This window comes from Pocillopora damicornis, chromosome 3 (genome assembly GCF_964200805.1).
Source record: "Pocillopora damicornis chromosome 3, jaPocDami1.2, whole genome shotgun sequence".
NCBI lineage: Eukaryota > Metazoa > Cnidaria > Anthozoa > Scleractinia > Pocilloporidae > Pocillopora > Pocillopora damicornis.
This window is the reverse complement of record NC_142672.1, coordinates 27,375,044-27,398,707: the sequence shown is the minus strand read 5'-3', so window position 1 is coordinate 27,398,707 and position 23,664 is coordinate 27,375,044. Positions and strand designations below refer to the sequence as shown.

General features: G+C 37.2%; 2 protein-coding genes across 2 annotated transcripts in view; one reads left to right on the top strand and one right to left on the bottom strand.

The window, feature by feature from the left end:
* Positions 1–393: 393 nt before the first annotated feature.
* Positions 394–8,107, bottom strand: LOC113685850 (uncharacterized). The gene is made up of 8 exons (XM_027203423.2): positions 7,964–8,107; positions 6,840–6,898; positions 6,314–6,402; positions 4,168–6,012; positions 3,198–3,247; positions 2,451–2,531; positions 1,741–1,798; positions 394–1,120 (listed from the first exon to the last, which is right to left on the bottom strand). Exons 1-8 carry the CDS (start codon positions 8,072–8,074, stop codon positions 1,020–1,022), a joined length of 2,394 nt encoding a protein of 797 aa, XP_027059224.2. The 5' UTR covers positions 8,075–8,107; the 3' UTR covers positions 394–1,019.
* Positions 8,108–9,319: 1,212 nt separating this feature from the next.
* Positions 9,320–23,664, top strand: part of LOC113685866 (protocadherin Fat 4) — a 59,260-nt gene continuing 44,915 nt past the window's right edge. The window contains exons 1-21 of the mRNA XM_089201978.1: positions 9,320–9,500; positions 10,919–10,990; positions 11,556–11,695; positions 11,887–11,955; positions 12,283–12,372; positions 12,852–12,959; positions 13,894–13,995; positions 14,482–14,610; positions 15,124–15,202; positions 15,740–15,846; positions 16,457–16,624; positions 17,334–17,459; positions 17,916–18,074; positions 18,558–18,760; positions 19,282–19,411; positions 19,969–20,060; positions 20,590–20,677; positions 21,345–21,473; positions 21,831–21,901; positions 22,215–22,455; positions 23,080–23,313. Coding sequence (XP_089058104.1) covers positions 9,431–9,500; positions 10,919–10,990; positions 11,556–11,695; positions 11,887–11,955; positions 12,283–12,372; positions 12,852–12,959; positions 13,894–13,995; positions 14,482–14,610; positions 15,124–15,202; positions 15,740–15,846; positions 16,457–16,624; positions 17,334–17,459; positions 17,916–18,074; positions 18,558–18,760; positions 19,282–19,411; positions 19,969–20,060; positions 20,590–20,677; positions 21,345–21,473; positions 21,831–21,901; positions 22,215–22,455; positions 23,080–23,313 — 2,607 coding nt within the window. The 5' untranslated portion in view covers positions 9,320–9,430. The remainder of the gene's footprint in view (positions 9,501–10,918; positions 10,991–11,555; positions 11,696–11,886; positions 11,956–12,282; positions 12,373–12,851; positions 12,960–13,893; positions 13,996–14,481; positions 14,611–15,123; positions 15,203–15,739; positions 15,847–16,456; positions 16,625–17,333; positions 17,460–17,915; positions 18,075–18,557; positions 18,761–19,281; positions 19,412–19,968; positions 20,061–20,589; positions 20,678–21,344; positions 21,474–21,830; positions 21,902–22,214; positions 22,456–23,079; positions 23,314–23,664) is intronic.

Here is a 23,664-nt window from a genome sequence, read left to right as displayed (position 1 = left end):
CGAAAGCACTATTTCTGTTCTCCCAGGAAATCAAAACTGTATTCTAGTTCTTACTTCCAAGACAATTTTTTTAATACAATATTTTACACACAAATGTGGATGTGTCCCTTGAAGTATTTATTTTAAGGTTTGAAGTTGGAAGTTCTCACTCAGACGAAGGGTAGACGCTAACTCAGGTGATAAAACCAAATTAACATACCATACAAAATTATCAATTATTATTAATATCCCCTACCGACGAAGCATCACAGTTTCTTTAAAGACGTGTCCCTTTCACTTGCCTACAATAGCAAAAATTGCTTGAGAGAGATGCACGTGTTATTTGAGAAAAATAAACAAAATTCATTCCAAGCGGTGATGATTGACATATACAAGAAGAAATGACACTGATTCTTTATCATGGTTTTGATTTAATATGACAAAGGAAACTTTTTTCCCTACAAGAGACATGACCCAAGAGGCAATATTCCCAGAGAAAAATTATTTTTTTTGTGAATTAGTCACGAAAATTTGGTACTACATAAAGACAAAAACTTATACCTGATAAGTTTGAATATTCTCATAACCTGTTTGCTGGAAAATGTAAGGATATTATAGGGAGAAGTTTCATGTTGATAATTTCTGGGAGTTAAAGGGTTAACTGTTAACAAGAACGCTCTAATAAGACAAGATCATTAGTTTTGGCCCAAATTCCAACCAGCAGCACTGAGCACCACAATAAAAAAAATCAGATCAGACAACAAACTTTAGAACATCCTCCTGAGTCCCATTCATGCTGACATAAGCTGTTGTGATTGGCAGGTTGTTTAGGCCTTATGACAATCGAATAAAAAGTACCCTAAATAACAACAATTTGGGGTTATAACACCAATATCATCCCTGAGCAAGCTTGTATCAGAATTTCACTAAATTGCATGAAATTTTTGCCTTTCTTTTACAATATCTATTAACATTAAATAACGATAACATACTCTGTCTGAAAGCAACTTCAAAAAAAGAGAGGAGAATTTTACATTTTTTTAATCACTGTCAAGCTTGATTGAGTTAATTCCAGTATTTATTTGCCCCCCACGATAACTTCCCCGCTTCTTCTTGGTTTTTTCATGTCTAAAGGACTTGCCTGTGAACAAAAACAAATAGTTACTAAAAAAGTAAATTCATACCCATTCTTGAAAATAAGAGAGAAATGTAGAAATGACTTTTGTCTTAGTTGCAACTACTTTTGTTGTAATTCCATTTTCCAAAAAGGAGAGCATCCCTTAATGCTCCTCAAAATTGAAATTCAAAATTGTTAGTGTTTGGTGATGTTAAAATATTCACATATAAGGCATTTTTCATCTTCAGAATGTGTTGTATTTCAGATGTTTCTGGGAAATGCAACAGTGGGTGAAGAGGGCCAAGAGGTCTAGGCACAGGCAGACCACACTATGTGTTTGTGGTTTATAATTGTTGAAATTAGACAAACAAAATCTGAGGATTATAAATAAAGCTCTGAAAATTGCATATCTAAATTACATCTTGCTCTGAATATCTCAATTAAGTTAAATGAAATGTAAATTGATGCATTTGGGATATATTTTAGCCTTCATGGACTGCTTGAAGCTTCTTTTTATGAAATTGCTTTTTGCCAAAGGCCACTAATAGAAGGGAGTCCCCCTTTCCCCTCCAAGAGTAATTTTGGCGGTTTGAGAAATAATGATCAAGAGTAAAATATTCCTTTTTCTTTAACTTTCACCTCACCTTTCACTTGTTTGAGGTCTCTGTTGGCCTTTTCGCCCCAGTCTCCTCTTGATCCGTACTGCAACAGAAGGTTAAGAAGGAAATGAAAATCTATCTTTTAATCACTCATATTCTTTTAAAATGGCCACTTAAACACCACTGGTTGTACTGCAACAGAAGGTTAAGAAGGAAATGAAAATCTATCTTTTAATCACTCAAATTCTTTTACAATGGCCACAAAAACACCACTGGTTGAACTTTGTGTGCCTATTCTTATCATGGACACCTGCAGTAGCCTCTCAGTCTGTACTCTAATAATTTGTTCATGGTACAATTTGCACTAATCAAGGTTTAAACACTTTTCAAAAAGTTTTCAATCCTTTCCCTTACCACTCCAAAAATAAGCACCTCCTCTAATAATTCCCCTGGTCTGGGAGTCCTCAGGATTGATCAGCCCTAGGGGGCTTATGAGAGTATTTCACCCTCTACACCTTAACATTAGCATTAATATTCAAAATCATCACACTGCTCTCAATAACATTTCTTATGATACTGACAAGGAGAGTTGTTTAATAATCAGCGCTTCCTTAGTTGGTAATCATCTCCTTTATTCTCATAACATTAATGCATGATTCAGGGTGATAATGTAAGGAGAAATTAGATGCTGGTCACTCTTAGGGGTTGAAGGGTTAAAGTGAATGTGCCTGTTGACACTGTACTCTTTTTCTCACCTTTGCTTCAAAACTGTTATCCTGCAACCGGGGGTCTACTGTTATTTCTTCTTCTCTGACTCTTCTAAAAGGTGTTTTGATCTAAATGGAAAATGATTCACTGACATTAACATTGTGTAAATTGCATAGCAGTGTTGCAATTGCTCAAGTGGGCAGCTGTTGGTATCAGCACTACTGTCAGTTCTAAATGTTATAGAAAGAAGAACAGAAGAAAGAATTGAAGAGAGAAAAAGGAAAAACAAAAATGAGCACAAAAAAAGTAAAAAAAAAGGAGGGAAAAAAAGGAAAAGAAAACAAGACAAGTAAGGATGAGAAAAAAAAGGGAGATCTCAAAATAAGCACTAAGAAAAGTCAATACTGTGAGTAACAGTTGGCGTTTGAAAGGAAAAAGGTACAAGTCACTTTAATGCATCAGGTAATGTTTTAAGTCACATATGCAATTCAAAGAAAAGTTTCAAACAGTCAGCAGCAGTTGCACTAATGTTGCACTGAACAATGCCCCTCAAATCAAGTTCCACAGTAGCCCATTACCATGCATTACCATGAAAACTAGTTTTTAGTTCCTGGATATGTTGATGACTCATCTCTGAATAGTGCTACACTTAAATCTCCAAGCAAGGCTATGTGGCAAACTTCACACAAATAAATATGCATTTACACTTTTCTTACAAAAAATCAGAATTTTCCACAAGTTACTAAAAGTGTAATATTTGCATGAGATTATTGCAAGGTTTCTCATAGTCTCACCTGATTTCTTCCTTTCTGTTTTGAATTTGCAACTGCAGGAGTGGAAGATGCTGAAAGATCATTTTCAAAAAGCTGAATTACTACATAAAATTACATGTCAAAAGTGGATCATGACCCATAACTGACGCTGTTAAGTCAGGCATGTGTGCAAACTGTACATTGACTTCTGGGAGGTGTTAAAACAATTAACAAAAGACTTATAGTTAACCTGATGCAAAAATAAGAGTATCAACTGCCTTGTGTACAAAAACAACTTGGTTTGTCAGTTGCACTATAAGAATTTTGTTTTGAATCTTTTGTTAGTTCTCCACCAATATACAAAAAAGTAACATTTTCATTGTCAATAAAAATCAAGCACCCTTAAGAATTTTGAACTGGAAAAAAATCTTTAAGTTTCAGGGGTTTATTAAGGAGGTTATAGGGAGTTATAGGGAGGACCTTGCACACATTCCATGCCCATCAAATAGTAGAAATGACTCTTCAGGAGAAATTGGATAAACAACTTTCAGGCTCAAGTATTGTTAAAAGCAAGAAATTCACTGTTCAAGGGGTTTTAATTTGGTATTTTCACAATTCATGAAAATTGAAACCACTTAATACCCCATCATGCAAAACCCTTTTCACCCCCCTCTTCATCAAGGTATCAAGTAAATGGCAAAAACTGCTAAATAGGCAGCTACATGTAATTCAAATTTGATTTTTGTTGCTGTTAATATTATGGATTTCAGAGAAAAAAAGTGCTAAATTTAACTAGTTGTTATCTCTTAGTCAAACCCCTGGACTTTCAAAATTAAACCAAGTAAAAAAAGAATTTTCCCGAATTTTCTGCTTTTAAAGGAAAACTCTCATTGTCACACAAAAAAAGGATGTATCAGAACTGTTGCCAATACACAAGGCTGCCTTCCAGGTCAATTAGACAATCTTACTACTTAGTACACTGCAATTCTAAGAACAAACCATGCATAACTACCTTGTGGCTCATCAGCTGTGCCCTTTTTGGCTTTGCTCTTTGTGGAATTGGCCACTCCATTCAACTTACTGTTGCCCCCTTCATCAGAATCATCTGAGCTTGAACTATCATCTGAAGATGCAGCCTTTTCATTTTGGTGTTTTGGAGTCCCTTTTATGTTCTTAACTTTAGAAGTCTCCTCTTTATCATCTGGGCTGGAACTATCATCTGAAGATGCAGCCTTTTTATTTTGGTGTTTTGGAGTCCCTTTTGTGTTCTTAACTTTTGAAGTCTCCTCTTCGTCATCTGAGCTGGAACTTTCATCTGAAGATGAAGCCTTTCCATTTTGTTGTTTTGGAGTCCCTTTCATGTTCTTACCTTTTGAAGTGTCCTCTTTATCATCTGAGCTGGAACTTTCATCTGAAGATGCAGCCTTTCCATTTTGTTGTTTTGGAGTGCCTTTCATATTCTTAACTTTTGAAGTGTCCTCTTCATCATCTGAGCTGGAACTTTCATCTGAAGATGCAGCCCTTCCATGTTGTTGTCTTTTTGCACCTTTTATGTTCTTAACTTTCTTAGCCTTTTCTTCTTCATCTGAGCTTGAACTTTCATCGTCTGTGTCCATACTTTCATCATCCTTATCTCCCTTTTTCACTGATTCAGTGGAAGAACTTGTAGACTTTGCTACTTTTGATGTGTCAACTGATATCTCCATACTTTCGTCTGAGCTAGAACTGTCATCTGATGATTCTTTTTCTTTGCTTTTCTCCAGCTTTTCCTTTTTTGATTTTGTATTTTTGCTAGCTGGTTCATCATCATCTGAACTAGATTGTGAAGAACTGTCTCCCTTTTTCTTGTTGTTATTTTTGTTATCTACTTTATTTATTTTCTCTGTTTCCTCTTCCTCTGAACTTGACTCAGATGAGCTAACATCATCTTTTGGTTTACTTTTTTTCTGCTTTGCTTTTTTTCCACTCTGTTTTGTTGGAGTTTCTTTCTTTTCTGTTTCTTCTCCTTCTGAACTTGTCTCAGATGAGCTTTGATCTTCTTCCTTTGTCTTTTTGTTTGCTTTATTTCCACTCACTTTAGTAGGAATTATTCTTTTTTTAGTTTCCTCTTCCTCTGAACTTGACTCAGCTGAGCTATCATCTTTTGGCTTTGCCTTGTGGTTTACTGGTTTTCCAATCACTTTTGAAGGAGTTTTCTTTTTTTCTGCATCTTCTTCCTCTGAACTTGACTCAGCTGAGCTATCATCTTTTGGTTTTGTCTTATGGTTTGCTGTTTTACTGTTTGCTTTTGTTGGAGTAGCCTTTTTCTCTGTTTTTTCTTCCTCTGTGCTTGACTCAGATGAACTTTCATCTTCTTTCTGTTTCTTCTGACTTGCTGTTTTACTGTTTGATTTTGTTGGAGTTGCCTTTTTCTCAGTTTCTTCTTCCTCTGAACTTGAATCAGAAGAGCTTTCATCTTTGGGTATTGGCTTTTGCTTTGCTGTTTTTTTATCAAATTTTGCAGGGGTCACATTTTGTTCTGCTTCATCTTCCTCTGAACTTGACTCAGATGAGGTGTCATCTTCTTGTTTTTTCTTCTGGCTCACTGTTTCTTCGCTTACTTTTGTTGAAGTTGCCTTTTTAGCTGCTTCCTCCTCCTCTGAACTTGATTCAGAAGAGCTTTCATCTTTGGGCTTTGTTTTCTTGATTGTACCTTTAACAGGTGCTGTCTTTTTTTCTCTATCTTCATCAGAGCTTGATTCAGTGGAGCTTTCATCTTTCGACTTGGCCTGTTTGTTTTCAAGTTTTTCAATTACTTTTGCTGCTGGTTTTGCTGGTTCATCTTCATCAGAGCTTGAATCTTGAGAACTAGATGACTCTGTTCCAAAAACAGAAAATATTACAACAGTATCACAAAGAAGCCAAAATTCATTTGAATAAATTTTTTTTTGGAAATGAAAAATTACTGACATTAACTATTAAATAAATTTGACATTCATCAATTTTGGGACTTAACCAGTCTAAATAAGAACTGACAGCCACTATTTCAATTTGCCACCACCAGATATTTTCTATGCTGCACATTGCTTTCTAAAACCACAGACAACAGCACGTAACCCATCATGTCATGTAACTGCACTTCTATTAACCAAAATAAAAAAAAATAACAAGTATCTCACCTGAACTTGATTTTTGGGTCTTTTGACGTTTCGATTTTGGTTCTTTACTGGTTCCATTCAATTTTCTTTTCACAGGAGCTTGATTGGACCTAAAGAAACAAACAACCACAAAAAAAATATATATATATAATTATATATATTATAATGCAAAAATAGCAAAAGCTACTACTTCTACTTTTATTAGCAATGAACTTCTACTACTTTAGGATGGGATACTTAACCCTCTAATTAACTTCCACGAGTGACCAAGACAGAATTTCTCCTTACAATATCAATACAACATCAAGCCAACAAGAATAAGAAATAGAGAAAATTATTTGGTAGGGAATTATTAGTTGATCCAAAACCAAATTTTCCCCACTAGCATTAGGGGAATTGTATGGCAGACAGCAAAGACAATTAATAACGAGATTGTAGTGGTGAGAGGGTTAATTAATGACAACATTCCCAAATTATTGGCTTCCCTAAAATACTCTAGCTAACCATATTATCTTTGCTAGGTTGAAGAAATACAGTTAATTCTCACCTTAAGAATGCCTTAAACCATTCAAGGATATCACTTTCTTGAAGAGGTCGAGATAAATCCTGTTGTAAAGAAGAAACAAGGTAAGTCTAGAGCTTTAAAGAAACAGTGTTACCAAGCTGCATGCTCAGTCATGCACCGGCAATCTTAGCTGTGAACTCCAGTAGTATGGGCCACAGTAACAGGACAAGAGGAAAAAATAAAAGATTTAATTAAGGAATTTTGCTGAAGTGGTAATGAGCTGAGCGAACTGGAAAATATTGCTTTGCATGAAACTGATCACAAGGACTGGATAAGGAGATAAAAGCCTAGCCCCAGTTGTTTGAAGGTTGGATAATGCTATCCACTGGATAACTCTTTCTGTGGTGGATAGCAGAGTACGTGTTGCTATTACTTATCTGCAGGATAGATATTAATCCGATGACTGGCTTAATCTGCCTTTTTTATGGCTGGGCCCTGTAACGAAGGGCACTGTATGAAAGGTCCAATATGAAAGGCACTGGCCTAATCCAGTGACATTCAACTGATCAACTGCACATAGACAGTTTTGAACTGAGAGCCACTGATATAAAATCTAAAAGTTAGAGGGCTCTTTGCATTTAATGTTTCTGATTACATGTACTCGAAAATCCGTAAATCGAAAGAGGGAAAATAAGCCCGTACATCTTAAAGTGCAATTGTATCATACAAAAAATCTTTGCCAAGGTATAGTCTTTGTTTTGTAGGTGTGCTTGGGCGCGTGGTCTTTCTCGTCAAAGAATCAGATCGGAGAGGCTAAAAGACAACGTTTGTCGAACCTAACACTGACAGCAGTTTCGCAATTTCATCGTGCCATGCACGTGTACTGTGTTCACAACATAATCAGTAAATTTATCAAGGAAAGTTGAAAATCTAACGGTCACAGTGCAGTTTGATTCCTGTAATTTCTGTTAGCATGTCATTATCATCGCCGTTTTTCGATTTGTTCAACATATCGTCAGAAGTAAAGCAACATGTCGGTAACAACACAGAACTTCCTTTCGATACATGCACGTGTACAACTCTTTAAAATTTGCGGAACATTAAGAGAAACAATCCACTCAGCAGAGCGATTTATAAATCAGTTATCTCAAGGAAGACAGACTTACCACTAATGTCTCCGCTTCAAAAGCTTTGGCGGTTTTGAGCAGATTGTTTTGCAATAAAAACGAGTAAATATGTGGATATATATCACTTGGAACACTCGCCGAGCTCGCCATCTTAGCCACTATTTTGTACACTAGTACCTAGAGCCACTCGTTTTAAAAAACAATCGTTCATTGATCACGTGAGCGCAATAGAGGACTATGGGTACTCGAATGCTTGGCGCCAGAGACTTTTGAAGATCTTGAAGGATATGATTCACCCTTAGAGCCGGTATTATAACCAGGGAAATTAATAGATCCACACATCTTGCCAACTTCATAGGTCTACCTGGAAAATCCTACCAAAATACTTTTTCTGCTATTTAGTAATCAATCATTAAATCCGCATATTCATGTGTCAACTGACCCTAAGAGGCGTTGGTAAGGGAAGTGTGAGATTTTAGGCTGAAGGGTTATACGGGAATCTTACCTGTTCGTAGCCATGCTTCCGCTCAGTACAAAACGGCGGAAAAATTAATCATTAATCATTTTGTTTCCAAACCAACATATACAAGTGGCTTCCGCTATATCCTATTTCGTTTGCTTCATGTGAAACACAGCAGAAAGGTGAATTCTAGTACCGCAGCAAAATCCGTTTTCAGCGCAATGAATGAAACGACCTGAAAGTTTGGAATTAATTTTGCCATATTCCTCAAACCGATTAAAACCAAAACCGATAATCAAATCAAATCGGATCGTGTTATTATATAGATCTATGTAGAGACAGATTAATTTTCGAAGCAAGATTCTCAGTTGTGAAATCTGTTGATGTAAGGAAGGTATAGAGATTGTTATACCCCTTTATATAAAGAACATCAATTATTCCCTTTTTCCAACATAAATAATTGTTTGTTAATCACGATTTAAAACCCTTCGCTGCGGGATATGATTACGAGCTTGATGATTCATTACGATAAATAATTAAACATCTTCAATTATTCATGGTTTCTTAAAAACGAAAAAAAGGAAGTGCGATAAAAAAAGAAAAGAAAAAACAAACAAATGTCTTCATCGCGAGGTGAACTTTTTTTCAAATTCTCTGTTTCGTGTTTCCTTTATTGTAAATGAGTAAACTCCAAATTCAAACACTAGCTCTATCAAGGAAGTTTTAAAACTCTTTTGTTCAAATTGGTGGCATTATATCATTTCTAAACAGAGGTATTTATTTCAAGTTTAGACCAATAATTATCAGACGCTAAGTGATACACTATTGTCGCAATAACCTATCAGTCGCATGCGGTTTGTTACCGATTACGTGGTGATGCCTCCCTCAAGCTGTTTCCAAGGATAACTTCAATGACATAATTTTTCAAGAATTTTGTAAACGTAATTTAACAGTGTTAGGAAAACTGAAAAATACTTCTAGGCCGAAGGGATTAATTCGATTTGATTTCATGTAAACCTCTATCGAGACCTTCACGAGTTGCAGAAATGTATCTCACAGCACAATTCTTACGTCTGCTGTTGATTTCAATTTTTTATAAGGCTCAGCGTCTTCAAGGTACGTAAAGTGCTTGTTTTGGTGCTGATAAAGTTTATTAACGAAGATGAGGGTATTTGATTTCAGTTGAAGGTATTCTTCAGCAAAGAGGAGTATATTTCCACGTAAAAGAACTAAAACATTATTCCCGCTCGGGCTCCTCGTCTGTTAGATGTATGATTAGAAAACACTTCATTGTTGATCAGAGTTAAAACTAAGTTTGCCTAAACGTTAGTTTAGTCCTGATCAAGTTCCTTTTACTTTAAGGTGCTGTCTATTTTAATTCTTCCACATATTTTCTGTTCACAATATTCATTCAAAAATTCATGATGAAAAGTTTGGCGAAAAATAATTTTCACCCATAACTTCTCCAGCGCGATCAGTGATGTTATTTGAAAAGATTTAAGATCACTTGAAGAAGAAAATCAAAGCAATAACATTGAAATAATTAAAACAGGTAAAGAAATTAAACTTCGAAGATTTTCTTCACCAAAAACATATGGCGTCTGAGGCACGGGTTCGAAACCCATGGAAGTCGGAATTATTGCAGCTTTCTTTCCCGTATTTTGTTTTTTTACTATTTTTTTTCGCAGTTCACCTGCGAGGATCATTCTTTACCTGTTTATCATGCGCAGGTCCAAATAGAATTAATTTTACACAAAGAACCCAAAAAAATTTGCCTCGCTCCCAAATCTCAGGGCTTTGTTACTCGGTGGGTATTAGCGCTTAAATGGTATCCAGGAGGTGTGGATGCTAGCCCTGTTGATTGATTTATTTAATTCAATTGTGAATACTGAAAAATGAAACAGGCCTCACGTTTCAGAGCCGAAAAAATCTTCTTCTACCAAAGTAAGCTTTGAGCAGAGAGAAAAGGCGAACTTGAGACTGAACAACTCATGATCTTTGAAAAGTCTCATCTTCTTTTGTTTATCTCAAAATGTTTTTCGAACTATGTTTATTGCAATTGTGTATCGAGATTAAAGTGATTTTAAGTAATTAATCGTTAAAACAGGCCTTAATTTTTGGTGAAAAATCTGTAAAGAAGGTAGCGTTTGAACGGAAATTATAAATAAATGGTTTAATAGCCAATGATGACCGTGCCTGATTATTACAACTGTCATTGTTGATTCCCTCACAACCATGATCTTTATTTCAACTCTCCTTACCGTCTGTTATACATTTCGGATAATTTTAGTTCTGAGAATTTAGAGGCAAATCAAACAAACATTCTCTAATCGATATTTTCCTTTCTTCTCGTTGCCTTTCTGCTCGCCCAGTGTTGAAAATGGAAGGAGAAATAATTACTGATCGATTAGTTTTGGGAGAGTCGAGGCAGTTCAGGAAGTAGAATGGACGCCTTTCAATGTTAGTTTACTTTGCAATCATGAAAAACGTTTCTGAAAATTATACGTTATTTTTCGTTGGTTCCTTTCTTTCAGCTCAGGTCAATCAAAGGCCAAAGTTCAGTGAAAATCAGTTTATTGTAACATTTAAAGAGGAAGAACCCATTGGTAAGTTCTAGTCAATAAGGGTATCCATAAAATGAGATTTTGATTCTTGCAAGCACCAAGTCGTCATTAAGAGGACTTTCACATTTCTGCATGACAAAACTGCTAATTTATATAGTCATTATTTTTTATTACTGCCTTACATGCACAAACTTTATGTTTTTTTCGCTATTTCAATTAGCAATAAATTTCTCTACGTATGTATCGGTGCATTGCATGCATTTTTGCGTGCATGATTTAATGGAAAGTTCGTGTTGAATGCAGCATTGCTACACTAACCAGAATCCTTTGAAATGGTTAGAGTTTACCAGTAAATGTACCCTATAATTAAATTCTTAAGCTCTATAACCAACCACAATAATGGAAACGAACCCCTCTTCCAAAATACTGAATACCCAAAATTCACGTCTTTCGTCATTCGTGATTATTTTTGCTCGGTCTTGAAGTTTTGTAGTGTGCTCCTTTGATTTTGTTTTTACTTTTAGTAAAACTGTTCCGAAGTTTTGTCTTTCCTGCAAGAGTATGATTTGATATAGAAAAGTTTAGAACCTAAGTTATTATTTCTCAGGCACCAGAGTGACTCAAGTATCTGCCACAGATTCAGAAGGAAATACGATCAGTTATGAAATTGGCTCAGACGCCAACGGAAAATTCAGCATCGACCAATCTAGTGGGTGGATAACATCTAATATAAGCATCGACAGAGAGGTGGGTCTGCATCGAAAAATTCTCAGTTTCTTTCTAAAAAGGTCTATGCGTTTTAAGATTTACTGATAAAACAAATGCTTGCTTTCAATCTCGGAAATACCTAAGTAGAGGAAATGTAATCAGTAATAAATCAAGAAATGCAACGATGACCTACTTGGTGTGTTTTTCTGTCTATTTTTCTTTTAAAACAGACTTCTCTTGTTCAAAGTATTCAATTCACAGTGTACGCTTACGATGATGCCAATGGACCTCAGGCGAAGGTAGGTCAGCTTTGAATCAGAGCAAACAAAACAAAGAAACAAATCAGCGGACATAGCCCACACTAGAAAACAAGCTAACAAGTACATGATTAAAAATGGGAGTGGAAGAACAATCAATTCATAGTGAACGAAAATAAGGTAAAAGGAGCAACAAAAATGAAGAAAAGTAAAGCAGAAAAATGTAAAACATACACAAAGCCGGGGAAAACAAACAAATTTGGGTCAAAAATAATTGAGAAAGCATCATATTTGCTTTACTTGTATGAAAATCAATGTATATTTTCGATTCCTCTCAGTCGACTTTTTTCGAATATGTGATCTTCTCAGGTTTCCGCGACGGTGTCGATTACTATAGAGGACATCAACGATAACACACCTGTTTTTCAGAATGCTCCTTACCAAAAAAGAATCAGCGAGGTGAGATTTGACACTATAACATAAAAAAATCATAAAGACAACGTTTTCATATTTCTAGCCATTTCAGGCTTGTACGAATGTAATTTTTAAGATCCTTTAGGAGTGAAACGCGAAAAATCTTGGTCTGAGAATGCGCGAAGACGTACGGGAAGGGGCAAGCTTGATTTGCATCAGATAACGTTCTCTTTAAAATTATGTGCACCCCTCTTTCACGGCTTAGTTATTTGTGCAAATTCAGGAAAAATAAGTTAGTGAAGCAAGATCTTTGTTTCCACTGCGCCGAATTGAAATTGTTTTTTCGCTGATTTCTGTGAATTACCTAAAGGGCTGAGCTTGAAAAGAAGAAATTCTAATGAGCCAAATATTTCTTCGTCCGGCACTCTTAGACAACAACTATACAGATTGTGTCTCGTGAAGTTAATTATAAGGGACGTTTGAGTTCATTTTAACGTTTTCAAGAAACTCTCTTTTAACTGCAGGACGTCAGTTCAGGCAGCACAATTTTTACTGTGACAGCAACTGATGCAGATATGCCGGACCCACCAGCGAAGGATCTTCTCACGTTCACAATCGTAGATGGAAATGTGGTAGGTACACTGGTTAATCGTAGTAATGATTAGCATTACAATTAGTATGGCTAACAGCATGATTTCGAATGCAATTTGGTGTAAATAAGCACGGGTAAATTTTTCAAAGACAACAAAATTGCACGAGTCCGTAGGGCAAGTGCAATTTGTAGTCTTTCAAAAATTTACCGATGTTTACATTATACCAAATTACAAGAGAAATCATGTTATTACTTGTTAATAATGTACCTAAAAAAAACATTGTAGAAAGCCAAGACAGACGAAATTTTGAAAGCATGCATTTGTATTTGTAACTTGCACCCATGTTACAACTTTGCACTCTTGTTACATGAGAATGTATTCGTTTTAAGCCAAAAAGAAGCGCGTAATTTTTTCATGTACATTATAAACTAATCGAAAGATACTGCTTTCATATCTGAGTCACAGGTTTAGTCACAAATCGCCCTAAAATCGCCCTAAAAGGCTCTAAAGCGCATGCTTCAATGCAATATTTCAACACGTAGGCTTCACGAGCTTATGAAAAATCATGTAAAAACTAGGTAAAAGGGATAAAAAAAAAATTTCACAGCCTTTTAAACTGTCTTCCATGGGATGAAACTACGGTGAAAATCGCTTAAATACAGTTTACCTAGATTTTGCCGCTGGTGGGAAGGTACAAGCGGAAACTTTACTGCCAAAAAAATCAATCTTTAATGATAGAAGTAGTTAAGTGTTTATACAGTTCTTTAAAAGCTTTATTCATTTTGTTTCGATTGACAATTTTTCTAGCGCGGCAGGCATAATTCTCATTTAAAAGTATATGAAATGGCGATTTTTGCCGTTTTTGCGCACGGCCACCTGTTTTATGCGACAAAGAAGAGGACCAAATCCATATTGCAAACCACTATCAGTTTGTAGTCCAGTCAATGACTTGGGTATTTTTTTTCCTATTCAGGGAGACAAATTTTACATCGAATTATATGGTGGCAGTGTAGTTGTCACCAAAAAGCTGGATTATGAGTCGATCAACAACTACACTCTGAAAATTCTTGCCAAGGTTGGTCGAGTCTCACTAATTTACAAGCGTATCTTAGGCCGCTTAAATAACAACAACAACAACAACAAATTAAAATCATAGATCCCCCCACAAAATATATGTCATTCATTCCTAAATTGAATCTTGTAGTAAGCAGACACAATTGATTTTTCTAAGATTCTCTAAGCTGCCATAGCCATTTATATCAAAAGCAATCAAGAGTTGCTGTAATTTAGGATTGCAGTTTGATGGGGATCGCACGATGAATTGTTCTGGTTTTGCATGCCAACTAAAACCAACACAAACCTTGTAACTCGTGTTTTATCGCGTTTGTAGTAGGCTATTGTGTGTTTACTTTGAGTTTTCAAGGGCTCCATGAAACATGTCCTTTAGTCTAATTGGCTGTTGTGATTATCTTTGGTTTGGTTTTACTGACGACAACCAATCTAAAGCACTCCTCTGAAATTGGACATGATTTATTGCATTTTTTTCATCAATCTACTTTAGGACAACGGGCCAGGCAATGGACTTAATTCAAGCACAACGCTGAATATTCTCATTGATGACGCTGATGATCTCCCGGCCGAATTTTCTCCTTCTTCATACGAAGCAGAAGTGCCAGAAAATGCAGCTAAGGTCAGGACAGAATTATTAAATAGTATTGATACTAATTCCAAGTTGCATTTGTTATGCACAAACTCAACTCTAGATTAAAGAACGCTCTTTTTTTCTAATTTCAATAATAATAATAATAATAATAATAATAAATTAGTCAAAAAAAAATAATTGATGCTAACTCGCCTCGCAGATATTTTTCGTACACCTCTCTCCCAGAGTTCTGCTCGGCGCGCTAACGTCAACTTCTTTTTTCATTGATCTTTTTTTTACTCGCACGACGGACTTCGCCGAAAAGCAGGGGCTGCTTCTCTGCTCTATTCTAATTCAGCATTTGATATAAAGAAGAGTCTTCATCCACCCAGATGATAGGTCATTTGTTTTTCAGAAATATGTATCTTGATAAATTTACTTCACGGTGATCTCTTCCTCCACAATTATTTGATGTACACACTTTACTAATTATAAATACCAGAGAATTACCTTGACATATTTATACTGAAATTGTCTTTGCGCGTATACTTCACTGTATAGGGTTATTACGTCACGGCTGTTACAGCACGTGACGGAGATGAGATGTTGGATGCACCAGTGGAATACTTCATAGATACAGGTAAGGAACCGGTTGCGGTTGTTATTTATCGACGGGGAGGATTTTTCTTGTGTCGCGATAAAATTTACCTGATCTCCCCATAAGGCTTTGCGGCATTCTTATGGTCCTCCCACATTGGCAGTTAGTCGACAGTCAGTTTTCCATAGTCCCCCTTCATCCTCTATGGGCGACGACTGATCCCCCATTTCCACAAAATCTTGAACACGGAAACACGGACTAAAGACTGAGAATCATACACACGATGACCTTTGATGACTACTTACGCGTCTTGTAGGCTATAACAAGAAAAATATTTGATAATGTTGTCCGATCGCCGAGGTGACATTGATCCTGAAAATGAATGGTTTTGCTACAAGAGAGGATTGAATGTCATCCTCATCAGTGATCGATGACTGACGTTTAGATGATATAACCTAAGCAGAAGTCATCTTTAGCTTCAAGTTCCTAAACGCTGCATAATGATGATTTTCACCCATTTCCCGGTGCGGAAAGACTTCTTCTGTATTGATTGAGTTTATCTTATTTTTCCTCTTTAAGATACAAACCCCAACAGCGTATTTACCATTCTGGGCTCATCTGGAGTGATAACTGTGAATGGCTCGTTGGACAGAGAGACTAGGGACTCCTATAACTTAAGAATTGGGGTGAGTAATTTTCTGGAAATGTCCTGGCTGACTAGTTAGGTCCATTCACTTGCGTCATTATTCATTCTCTGACCTCAGTTGGTGTACGAAGCAACAACGCGATTCATCCACCTCGACTGGGCCTGCATCAGACTTCCCTTGCCTTTCCCGTAATGTCTTCCCCATCTGTCTCATTCCTTCTCAACCGTCCGCCGCTACACGATCTTTCGGAGGCCCTTCGCTCTCTTTCTCTCTGGCTCCCAATGTAGAGCAGTCTTATAAGTGTAAACCACTAGGCTGCTAACATCATCAATTTATCATTCCATATTGATGTCAATTTAGTGGACAGTTTATCTATCCCCAGTCTGCTAAATACAGCATGTTTCGAATTTACCAACAGTGTCTCTTGTGCCTGAAGAGGACTGGCTTGGCCGCTGAGATATGAAACACAAAGTCACCACAAATCTACATGGCAATGTCTCTGTTTTCATTTTCTCCTTCGCAGCTGTTTAGAAAATGTGCCGAAACGAGACGCAGGAGAAAGCGTCTTTGCATCACAAAAACGAGTGCGATGAGGAGACTGGAAAATTCTCAATTTAACTCAAATTTGTTTACAATTTTCGTCTTGCAGGCCACTTCCACTCATCAAAACCCAGTTTATGCGAACGTAAAGATAACTGTGAAGGATGTAAATGACAACCCTCCTGTATTCATCGACGCACCTTATTCAGGAGAGATTCTGGAAAACGCATCACTTGGGATGACGGTTATGAGAGTTACAGCTGTGGATAAAGACGAGGTAAAGTCGCACTGATATTTTCTCAGTAACCTCTCTTACTGATCCGATTTTGATTTCGTTTTGTGATGATTAAAAAAAACTAGTTGTTTGTGTACAGTCAGTGGAATGTGATTTCATTGTGGGTGACAAGGTGGCCTTGTAGCACTTTGGATTTCGGGTTTAAAGGTTTTGGTTCGAGTACTGGCTGTTTCACTGCGTGGTGTTAACGAGCAAAACACTCAACTGTTATAATGGTCTTGAAAGCAAACTTGGAGTGAGTCATTGTTCTCCAGAAGCACCAGCAGCCGGCGTTTTCACTAGATACTTGTTTGTGAAGACTTATCTTGATCTGAAACGTTTGCTTTATTTTCGTATAGAATGGATAGAACAAGAAAAAAACGGAAAGAAAAATATGTAAAAGCAAGGGTAATCGATGCTAACGAAATAAATGCTCGTGCCCTTCGGGCACTCAATTGATTACCGCCAGATAACGACTGTTTTCTATGGCTGGTTACTAAAAGACCTGACGATAACTTTGATGAGTACCAGAAAAATTTTGAAGAAGTTTTTGAACTTTTGGCTGTTGTCTCCCCTCCCAATAATTAGAAATAGCGATACTCCTGGTCTCCTGGTGCTGAATAAACCGGTAAATGCTTCCAGCTCTTCCGGTGAGAGCTCCCTGGCTTTTAAAAGACTTAGCTTTCTGGCTTCATCATTTTATTCATGTTAGGGAAATAACGCAGTGTTCTCGTACAGCCTGGAACGCGCCGGAGGAAAGTTTACCGTCACGCCTGCCGGGTATATCCTGGTAAACGACGAAATCGATCGCGAAACTGAGGATGTACATTCATTTCAGGTCAGTATTACGACTTGAACTTAATCCTTTTGTAATATTTGTGAGCGATTAAATATGTGAGGAAAAAAAAAACTAATAAATCGATAAGAAAATGAACCTAAAACAAAACAACAACTAAACGAACAAAACAAAAACGGCATCAACAACAAAAACGACTAAGTGAGTGCGTTTACATTTTCTTTCTTGAAAGAATGGTAGGGGTACGGTCGGGCGGTTACTAAGCTCTTTCCAGACCTCTCTCGGTAAACTAAAATGGCGTAAGAACTTCCTCGCGCTAACTGGCAACATGCACCTCTGAATTATTTTATATCCGCTTTCCACGACCATTCTGGGTTCCAAGGAAAAAGCTATCTACCTTCAACGTATCTGCGATTCGGTACGCGATCCCTCGACATGTTACCTACGATGCAATGTTTTCGCAACCTCAAAGCGACATGATTTAATTTGAAATCTTAGGTGCTCGCAAAGGAGACTAAGACGTCGGAAAAGCGTCAAGCTGTGGCATCTGTTACTGTAAATGTCACAGACTTGAACGACAATAATCCAAAATGTTCCCAAGCTGTTTACAGAGTTACTGTGCCAGAGAACAGACCAACGAACACCTCTGTGGTGAAGGTGAGATACAGAGTATAATTTTATTCGCTGAATTAAGATTTGTTTCATTTTTCCTTCGTTCTTTTTGTTCCCAAAGTGCACTAAAAGTTCAGGACCGATTATTGAATTTGGAGCTTTCAGGTATTGGATCTACTAAGGGTTAAGCGTTGAGATTTGCAAATATCTCAGCCACGTTTTTTTATTTGTTGAACGGTTTCTTTATTCATTCATTTTCATCTTGTATTCCTTTAAAGTGCGGCAATTTCACAATGGGCTTTCCCAAGATTTTTAACAACAATTCGTATGTCCCTCTGCGAAAAGATACCTCAAATCATAGACATTATCAATAGCTCACAAACTACTTAAGTGCTACACTGCATTGTGTTACACTTCCTGAAGATATTTTGAAAGGACAGTCTCGTCACGCAATTTACGTGACATCAACAGTTGAGCATAATTTGATTGACGCTGAATATATTTTTCATAATTTTTTTGAAATTATAGATTACTGCATCCGACCCTGATTTGGGACCAAGTGGAACGATCCGATTTAGTCTTGTTCCAGATGCTACTGATCATTACAAGTCTTTTGCTATCGATCCCATTAACGGCACTATTTATACCACGGCTAGTTTTGACCGCGAGCACCTTGCGCTTTACAGGTTAACCACGCGCGCCACAGACCAGCCAACTAGCGGACAAGCAAGGTAGAAATTGCCCTTCAAATAGTAGACTACCTCCATCCCTAGATCAATGTCAGTATCAGAGAAACTGCGCACATACCTCTCCCCTAATCCAACAACAGTCGACGGACAACAAGTTAAGGTTAATGTCGGGTTAGGGGAGGGGAAGGTGTGAAGTTACTCAGACACTGACATTGAGTTAATTCCTCTTAAAATTGCCAGCAAAAATGAACAATTTATTATAAAGGAAAATAGTTACTGTAAAATGACGTGACGTTCAAGTAGTGTATACGAAAAAACAGGGAGAAATGACGTCCTGGAGTTGTTCAGACTACACGTGTTCTCTTTTTTATGACTGGAGGTGAAATAAATACCTGTTTTTATGCAAATGCCCATTTACAACCTATAATTACAATTTCTTTGCTGCAAAAACACTTGGGTTTATTTTATTGAATCCTCAGCCGGTCCATGTGATGGTTACCTAAGAATTTCCAATTTATTCTGATCATGCTTGAATTGTAAATGTGTAATTTTTCTCTCTTTAGATTCGGAGACTGCCAGGTTGAGGTAACCGTTGGTGATGAAAATGACAACAGTCCAAGATTTACAAATTTACCAAACGAGACAAGCGTGTCCGAGGGAGCATCCGTAAACACTGTCTTTTACACGGTTCAGGTAAAGATTTTCACCTAAACAAGTACAGATCATGACACTTTAATTGCCATAATCATTTTTTTTTGATGTTGATGAGAAGAAAAATGATGATGACAGTTATGGAAGTGGCGATGATACAGATATCGATAGTGATGTGACAGTAGAGATGGTAGTGACAATCTGATTGGTCTTAAGTAGTCACGTTACTTGAATATTGTTTCGTGATTGGTCACATCCCAGAGTACCCTCTCCCTGTTACTGATGACAATAATAGCGATGATAGCGACGGCGACGATGACGATGATAATGATGATGATGGTAATGGTAATCGACCTGATTGATAATCCTCTTAATCATTGACTGATAATGTAGACCGACACAATAACAAAGATCTTCATATGCACACTTAGACCGTTTTCCCAAACTTTATCCTCACTGATCATTACCATTTTTTGGTGTAAAAATCCATCAGCGAATACCCAATCGATGTGAAATCGCTTCAAACAACTGACGACTTAGAAAGATCGAAAGTCGCGATGGATTAACAGTATTGACATTGCAATGTTTTTGTTTGTTAGGCCGCTGATCCTGATGAAGGTGTGAACGCTATTGTAAGTTACAGTATTTCCGCTGGGAATATTGACAATGCTTTCTCTTTGAATATTAACAGGTAAAAGCATCATAAAATTCATATGAAATATCTATATTTGCTAAGAATCATCCTAGAAAAAGCTATTTGAAGCTTCTGTGGCTTTAAAGAAACAGACTTTTCCTTAGTACATTTTCATCCAATCACCCATGCTTCGTTTGTCTGTCGCAGTATAATGTGTGGATCCAAGCAAAATTATTTTTCTAACTGATCAAGGTCCTCCTGGACTGAGAAGTGGGAAGAAAACTAATCAAAAGAGTTGTGAACAGATAATCATCCGTTTTGAGATAATTGTACATTTTTGAAAAGTGAGGTCATATCCACCTCATTTTTGCATGTTTTGTTGCTAGTTTTTGCTGCTTGCACTCTATCCGAATGTAAGTTTTGTCGTAGAGATTTATTATGAAAAACTTCCTTTTGATCTGTCACGACAGAATAACGTCTTGTGTTCTCTAATTATTCTTATAAGTAATGCTTGTCCAGCACTCAAGATTGGACGTGAGTTTTCTCAGAAGTCATTCCAAAATTTTTTTTTACTTTTGGATTTCAGCGGAAGTCTCTCAACTCTTCGAAAGCTGGACAGAGAAACTAGTGCCCAGTTTTCTCTTCAAATTACAGCCGAAGATGGAGGAGGAAAGGTTAGTAACGACAGATGGATAACTCGGAGATTGTTTAAAGATGAAATGCTTAAGGTCCGAGGCGTCTCTCCACCTTTTGAGCTTCACTTTTGAATTCTTTACAAGTTTCTGATGTAGGTTTGTTTTTGTGCAACCTCTCGACAACAACCATAGGAATGTTATAAACAGGAAATTTATCGCGTTAACTTAAAAAAAAATTGTGTTTCATTTTAATTTCGAAGTAGTTAGTATTGGGTTATTTGATTAGCGCGCGGCGAATATGACACGATAAAAACAAGGGTTTAGCGGAAGGAGCGTCCGAGATCCCCCCATTGTAAGCCTGTTTTTGACACATTAAGTAAAACACGGCGCGGAGGTCGACATGACAATCCGACGAGTACCCTCTGTTTGTCTAAGTGTAACCCTTTGAAAAATCCTGGCTCCACCCTTGTGCAATAATGTCTCATATAAATGTGTGGAAATTTTTACTTTTATCTCTAAGATGGCATAGACTAATACTCCCGTTCAAATAAAACTGATTAAGCTGAGCGATTATTTTGTAAATGAGATGGGGTATAACAGAAGATCGGGATTCATTTATTAATAAGCCGTGAGTTAGTAAAGACCAGCCCCTACCCCCTCCCAGACAAGAGGTTTCTTTTGTAAAAATCTGATTCCATCTCAACAGTCAACAACAAAGAGTCTGGTTGTTCATATCTCGGATGTCAACGACAACTCGCCGGTATTCACCGAACCAGACGGTTATTACTTTTCGGTGGACGAGGGAAAAGCTGGTTTAACTGTCGGAATGGTCAAGGTAAGTGAGAGTGGGACATTTTTGTTCTTGTTCCTTTTATGTTCAATAACTGCTTCAGTTAGGTCCTCACGAAGTCATTTTTTGTTGTTGAAGCACGTAGTATTGCATTGATTTTGGTAAAACCGTGCCGTTACACTGAAGTAAAAGTCAGGATTTTTTTTATTTGTTTCAAAGCGTTAGCGTTGTAAGTTTTAAGACTTGGTAGCAGTTGAACGAAATTAATTTCTCTTTCCTGTTCTAAGCGCGCTAATTTGAATGTACTTTGTATCCTTGTTCGAACATACCTCTTGTTTCAGTTTCACTACCATTTCACACATCAAACTTGGCTGTTAATATTTAAATTTCTTACTTCTTCAGGCAATAGACACTGACGAGGGCATAAATGCAGAAGTCACATACAGCCTTAAGTCCGTACAAGATTACTTGAAGTAAGTTATCTTTAAAAAGAATGAAGGTGGTCAAGTTAAGGCTCATGCATTTGGCTATAATTTGACAAAGAAACTCAATCCATTAATATGAAGATCTTTGAATTCATGTTTGGTACATAAATCCATTTAGATACAACACCATATTGAAGTAATATTTGCCTCTAGTCGCAACTAATTTACTCAGCATTTCCGTGCGACGTAAGGTAAATATAATAACAATGTGCTAGTCCAGAAGATGCATTTCATTTCTGTCTTTAATTTCTATCTGTTTCTCAGTCATTCCCTGAAAAAAAGCTCTTCGGTTTCTTTCCAGATTTACCATTGACCAGTCATCTGGTGAAATAAAGACAACTACTGCATTAGATCGTGAGTCTGGTGACCAACATAACATCCGGGTTCTAGCCAAAGATAAAGGTCTTTCTAATCTCCAGGCTGAAGTTCATGTTGTGATAAACGTCTCTGACGTCAACGATCATAGTCCAGTATTCAGTCAGCGGCATTACTTTGTAGCAGTGGAGGAGCAACTTCCCGCGCATGTCATCTTGAATTTGACGGTATTTTGAGTGACCTGGTTTTTTTTTTCATGTTTTATTGGATTTATTAATCCATTTTAATTAATCAATGTCGTTGTTCTATATAATATACTGGATTTTTGAAAGTATTGTTATTCCGAAGGAAGGCCCAATGTATCAGCTCGCTAACCGTACGTGGTACTAATTCCGACAGCGTCCGCCTGATCCTTCACTAGAACCTATCAGAACTTCCAACTTACTTCCTTAGTTTGTTCTGAACTACTGTAGCTATTGTAAAACCCTTGCCTTGTCACAGGCAACAAAGGCTTCTTTGCCCATTCATTTGGCAGCAATCATTTTTGTAGGGTTTTTAATGTCAGTTCTTTCCTCGGCATACGCCCGTCTGGACGTAAGCACTTAGGTGGTATCCCCGTCCCTTCTTTGAATTGTTCCTGTCATAAAATCGCATTGGCAGAATAGTTAAAGCAAGATGAATTACAACCAACCGTAGAAAACGGGGCAAAATACCAGCTTCTCTGGACGACCGAATGTCACTCCTGGAGCTCGAAAATTTGCTGTTTTACAAATCTAAAAGTTATTTAAATCGTTTGCTTTCGTTGCGCATGTTTTTTTAACTGAACCAACTAATGTATCTTCGCTATATAGGCAACTGACCGAGATATTGGCATCAACTCGGCGTTCTTGTATTCAATACTTTCTGGAGATGTTGACAACAGTTTCGCCATCGATCCTGCCAGCGGTGCTCTTTCCACAACACGACCCTTAGATCGAGAACAGCAGGATTCCTACATCTTATTGGTTCGTGTGTCCGATCTCCATGGTAACCACAGTTATGGAGTGGTGTTTGACGATTCTACTGTGGTTGAAGTTGTCGTTGAGGTAAGGCTTTCCTGATCCCTATTTTCTTCTATGGTCGGAGCACTTTGGGATAAAAATCACCTTGCTTTGGTAATGCTATCGTCACTGACGATGAATTCAACCCAATCACAACGATGAAAGTGATATCTTGAGTATTTCTTTTGAACATTGGGCTTCTCATGCAAGTAAACGCCACACCTACGTAGAAAGTAGAGAGCCTAGTATAAGACCGTGGTACACTTCTACTGTCACCAAAGGGTTTTCACCCATTAACCCCTATGAGTGTCTAGCTTCTAATTTCTCCATACAGTATCACCTTTAAATCAAATGTACAGGTCATGAGAATAAAGGAAATGATCACCAATGTAGGAC

Excerpts from the sequence above, each read along its gene's own strand:
- LOC113685850 (XM_027203423.2), bottom strand. The coding sequence starts at position 8,074 with ATGGCGAGCTCGGCGAGTGTTCCAAGTGATATATATCCACATATTTAC. Across the intron at positions 6,899-7,963 it reads TTGAAGCGGAGACATTAGTG|GATTTATCTCGACCTCTTCA; the intron begins GTAAGTCTGTCT and ends TCTTTACAACAG. Across the intron at positions 1,799-2,450 it reads ATAACAGTTTTGAAGCAAAG|TACGGATCAAGAGGAGACTG; the intron begins GTGAGAAAAAGA and ends CTTCTGTTGCAG.